Source organism: Elephantulus edwardii, unplaced genomic scaffold, assembly GCF_000299155.1.
Source record: "Elephantulus edwardii isolate Elephantulus edwardi_28Jun2011 unplaced genomic scaffold, EleEdw1.0 scaffold00038, whole genome shotgun sequence".
Taxonomy (NCBI): domain Eukaryota; kingdom Metazoa; phylum Chordata; class Mammalia; order Macroscelidea; family Macroscelididae; genus Elephantulus; species Elephantulus edwardii.
Genome location: NW_006399788.1, coordinates 17,496,653 through 17,502,265, shown reverse-complemented (window position 1 = coordinate 17,502,265; position 5,613 = coordinate 17,496,653). Strand labels below are relative to the sequence as shown.

Genomic DNA, 5,613 nt, shown 5'->3' with positions numbered 1-5,613 from the left:
AATACTCTTCTCCAGCACCACAGCTCAAAGGCATCAACTCTCCTTCCATCCTCCTTGGTCATTGTCCAACTCTCCGATGCATCTTACTTTGGGAAAAATATTAATTTCTTTTATAGCACTAAAGCTAATATAAGAAAACTATCCGTTATTTTACCTAAAAGCAAACAGATGCTTATTGCCCTATTTTTAATTTTTCTGTATAATTAAAAAATTGAAAAAAGTAGTGTCATAAATAGAAATGTAACCCACAAAACATCTATATTTAAAGATATAATCTGCTAATTAGATAATGATATCTCATGATCTAATAGATCAAATAGTAATGACATGATTAAGGGTGAAATACAGCAACCTTTAATCTGACCACAGCCATACAATCTTTGGGAGGAAAAAAAAAATCACAGACAATTAAAAAAAAAAAGATTTCTCTAACATTTATCCTCAGAGCCAACGCTATTATTAGCTACAAGTATTTGATATTCAATATGCCAACTGGTAATTCAGTCTGTAAGCCAAGGTTGTAATGCTATGATATTACAGGAGAACACTGCATTATAAATTAAACTTGTTTGGGGGAAGAAGTATGTATGTAGAAATATAAACTTGAGATCGGCTCAATGCCACCAGTCTGGGTAATGCATAGTTATAGGTATTTAATTTTCTTCTAATTATACTTCATGTATTATTTATTAAAAGTATCCAAGAGATCTTGCCTATTTCTGGTAGTTCTGGTAGCACAGAAGTTAGGTGTTTAGTTGCTAACTGAAGGGTTAGAGGTTTGAAATTACTAGAATGTCAGTGTGAGAAAGATGTGGTAACCTGCTTCTGCAAAGATTAACAGCCTTGGAAAGGCTCTACGGTAGTTCTATTTTGTCCTGTAGAACTGCTGTGAATCAATACAGATTTGTTGGTATGGTTTCTGGTATTAAGGCACAAAAGTTTTTTGTGATTTCCTTTTGCATTAATATTTCATTCTACTTTCCCATCTACACATGCTCCTGGATGTCTCTGTGGCAGATTAATCCTAATTTCCAAGGGCACAATTGAAATTTTAAAACAATTTTTTAGAAAAACCATTAGCAGAGATTGTAAGATATGACAGAACAGGAACTAAATAAAAATATTAAGTGTACATTACTAATTAAAGCAATAAATATGAAGATGAATAGAGAATTTTAGATGTGAACATAAAATTATAGGGGAAAACATCAGCAACTAATAATCACACTTTTTGAAAAATTATCCCATAGCCTGGAAGCAGAGATGCCCTGGAGGGAAGAGTGAAAATTGCTGGCTAATCTCAGTCACTATGTTTTACTAAACTCAGGGCTTAGGCTTTTTAAAGAAAGTATTATTATTTTTGTATGTGTGTGTGTGTGTGTGTGTAGGTCTGGTACAGGAGGAGATTATCCCTCCTTCTCCAGGAAAGCATCTGGCTGATTTCGAATCGTGCAGCTCTGGGATTGCAGTGCAGCTTCTTGCCGCTAGGCCACCAGAGCTCCCTAGGGCTTAGGCTTTGCAGCAAGAGTGTAAAGTACTCTTTTGTGTAAGACAACTGCAGTGATGTGTATGGTGTTGTGTATCACTGAGTCTGGGCCAACCCATAGCTGATATTCCAGTAGGTTTTTAGAGGCAGTTAAATAATCACACAGGAGCAAAGGCTTATTATCTTTTTCCTGTGGAGCACCTGACAGATTCAAACCATGTGCCTTAGGGTTGTCAATGAAATTTCTTACCTACTAGGCCACCAGAGCTCCCTAAAGTGTATTTAAGAACACCTTATTAAAGATACCATCAATACATGGATTCAATAAGATAATTAGGTACATCTGTCTTGCTTCAGATATAATTTTAAAAAAGTAAAGAAAATAGTATTTACCAGGATTTGTCTTCTCAAGTTGATACCATCGATAAAATGCCCTCTTCTTCTGTTCACTCAGATCTGATCCCTGCTGCAATAGCCAGTGAGAGATCCGGCTCTGACTGATACCTACGGAAAAAGATAAGTAACTTTTGGGAAGCAATTAAATGAAAAATTACATTAAAGGAGGTTCTGGTTGTGGGCTACTGGACGCTTTATTCTCTGTCTTACTTGAACTACAACTTGAGTAAACTCCTTAATACAGGGCTTCTTTGTAAAGGCTGATTCCCTTAGCTAGGATATACTTAGAAATCATTTATTACCTATAATATCCAGAGTTGACAGTGCTCCCTAAAATTCACTGCCAAAGAAGACTCATGAATGAGGTAAATTACATAATTCCTATACAATAGTTAGTTATATTTTATATATTTAGTTATATTTGTCAAGTTGGCTTGTGTTCCTTCGACTACCCCCATCTGAAATTTTATGGGAAATGAAAAATAAAACCAAGTTAGCAAGTTAAGGTACTCATTACTGATAATAATTTAGGGATTGAGAATGAAGAGGTCACTGAAAAGTCTGTCTTAGTATGTTGTCTGCTTATTTGCATTTTTTTTGAGCATTTTTAGACATGGTATCATTAATACAGATATTGGCAAACTTTTAGGGTTAATCTGAAATAGACTTTTAGAAATCTAAACAGTCTTCCAGGACAAATACTTAAAAATGAGCAATACATAAACCAGTAGCTTTCTGTTCTTGTCAATTAATGGGAGAATCTTCATGTATGCTAGGAAACACTTTATCATAAATTTAGTGATCACTCAGGTCATTATAAGGATCTTAAATATGAGTTAATTCAACCTAAAACTTGGAAAAGAAAGTAATAATAGGAAAGTAAAAACTTTCTTATTGTCTTATAAACCCTCCAGGCCTTTTGAAAAAGACCATTTAGTTATTACAGAAGGTTAATAATATCCAAATCTTTACAAGAAATTACTTACAGCAACTAGCACCTGTGCTAACACCTGTTTAAAGCCATAATGAACAACAGGAAGAGTAGTTATCATGAAGTAATCACAGCCACTATCATGAAAAGACAAAGGTCTGGTGATAACACTTAACTCACTAAAAGCAAACCCCGAGATTTTCACATATTTTTAAAAAAAGCTGTGAGAAGAAAATTTGAGGAAATGAGGGAGGAAGAGTGTTAAGAGGTAGGTTACACTGGGAAGTAATGTTCTGTGACTGGAATTATCTTTCACTTTCAAAGGGTAAAATCCAAACAGTTTTTTCTAAAAGCTTAATGATTACATTCTCAAGTAATTCACACAGGAGTCTGGGAATAGACTGAAGACTTATGTGTCGCAGGTGCTGGCAGCTCGCACTGTGTGCTTATTCTAAGAGAATGCAAATTGTTCTGGAAAACTAAAAGGGCTATGTTTAGCACTGCTTTCACTAAACACCTAGAGTATTAGATATTACAGTAATTTTAATATTACATTCGAAGGAGAGAGAAGAGCAGAATAATTACCACCAACAAATAAAAATGGATTTTTATGTCAACAAAATATTTGACATGAAATTGTCACAGTGGTACAATACTGGTCAAAACTAGAATTCAAGGGGAACCTGTTTTTTAAAAAACTAAATAAAATTTAAAAAAAACCCCACAACCCACTACACAATACACTGACAGAGCTAATTTCAAAATTACATTTTCCTCACATAGTGGATTCACACAGAGAATAAAAGTCTATAAAATATTAGAACTGTCCAAACCTCTCTCTAGCTCTTCTAGAAAAGGGAGAAGAAAGAAAAAGCCTTAATGGGCATAAAAAAGAGGGTCATTAAATTATGATCTATTTGAATGATAAATACACAGTAGGTAGCCTAGTGGGCATGGAATTGCACTGCTAACTCAAAGGCAGGTGGTTTGAATCCACCAGCTCAGCTGCTCCACAGAAGAATGCTGGACCATGTCCTCCAGTGTGATTTACTGCCTCTGAAAACTGGAGGGTCAGCTCTGAGTTTGCTCTGATTCAAAAGCATTACAATAACAGCAACACTTTCTCTCATGTATTTACAGCCTCTGAAAACCTGTTAAGCAATTAACTATGAGTTGGTTTTGAATCCATGGCAATGAGAGGCAAACTTTTAAAAATAGTATTTTGAAAAGTCATTGATTGTTAACAAGAACATGAATTATCAGGAATGCTCAAACTGCTGATGGAAGGGACGCACTTGTTTTCTAAGCCACAGAACCACTCTGAAAAACTGTTGAGCATTATCTACAGAAAGTGAATTTATGTAAACTCTTTGACTCAGCCAATTTATTTCCTATTTAGCCCACCAGAAATGTGTACATATTCCAACAGAAATATATGCAAAAGATATGTGCAGCAACATATGTACTGGCTTTATTAACAGTCTCAATTCCAAACAATTCCAATATTCACCATTAGTAGAATGCATAAATGTTGATGTAAGGGGTCCATCAGGGATGTATGCAGAACAGATCATCCGAGACGCTGGGCTGTATGAGGAGGAATGTGGCATCAGGATTGGTGGAAGAATTGTCAACAACCTGCGTTATGCAGATGACACAACCATGCTTGCTGAAACTGAGGAGGACCTGAAGCGCTTACTGCAGAAGATCAAGGACTGCAGTCTTCAATATGGACTGAAGCTCAGTATCAAGAAAACAAAGATTCTCACCACTGGGCCAATTGGCAGCATCCGTATGGATGGTGAAGAGATTGAGATAATTAACAGTTTTAGTTTGCTTGGCTCCACAGTCAACACTCTTGGCACCAGCACCCAGGAAATCAGGTGATGAACTGCATTGGGAAAGTCAGCTGTGAGGGACCTCTCAAGAGTACTGAAATGCAACGACATCAGGTTGGAGACTAAGGTGAGCCTGATTCAGGCTATAGTCTTTGCAATTATGTGCTATGCATCGGAGAGTTGAACAGTGACTAGGGATGACAGAAAGAGAATTGATGCCTTTGAGCTGTGGTGCTGGAGAAGAGTGTTGAATGTACCGTGGACTGCTAGGAGAACAAACAGGTTTGTCCTGGAGGGGGTGAAACCAGAATGCTCCCTGGAGTCAAGGACTCCGAAGCTTCGTCTGACATACTTTGGGCATGTTGCAAGAAGGGACTGGTCCTTGGAGAGGGACATCATGTTTGGAAGAGTGGAGGGACGGTGCAGGAGAGGAAGACCCTCGATGAGATGGATCGATTCTGTTAGTGGAGTGGTGGGAATGAATGTGTTTGAGACAGCGAGACTGGCACAGGGTAGAATGGTGTTTAGGGCTCTTGTACACAGGGTCGCTATGAGTCACAAACGACTCGATGGCACATAACAACAACAACAACTATATTATATCTACCTATGTAATAGAAAAGGAACAAACTACTACTACATGCAACCACAAGGAAAAGTCTGACAAACATAATGTTGACATGAGTAAAATAATTTGATTCAGTTTAAATAAAGTTCAAAAACAAGTACAACATCTACATAGACAGAAATGAGAATAGCGATTTCCTGTGGTTTGAGTAGAGGTGGTTAATGACTAGAAGGCAGTAAGGGGGTGACCATAATTGTTCTTTATTTTGATCTGGGTGGTTGGTCATATGGGCATATTTAGAAAAATATACTAAGTTGAGTACTTTTTAAAGCTTATGCTTCATGGTCAATTAAAAAAAAGTTATAAAAATCTTTAAAAGGGGGGGCGGGGGGGA

General features: G+C 36.8%; 1 protein-coding gene across 3 annotated transcripts in view; it reads right to left on the bottom strand.

The window, feature by feature from the left end:
* The window catches only part of HMBOX1 (homeobox containing 1), a 361,830-nt gene that overhangs the window by 110,725 nt on the left and 245,492 nt on the right, over window positions 1–5,613 (bottom strand). For all 3 annotated transcript variants that reach the window (XM_006884876.1, XM_006884875.1, XM_006884877.1), the window contains one exon: window positions 1,880–1,990. In XM_006884876.1, the coding sequence (XP_006884938.1) occupies window positions 1,880–1,990 (111 nt within the window). The remainder of the gene's footprint in view (window positions 1–1,879; window positions 1,991–5,613) is intronic.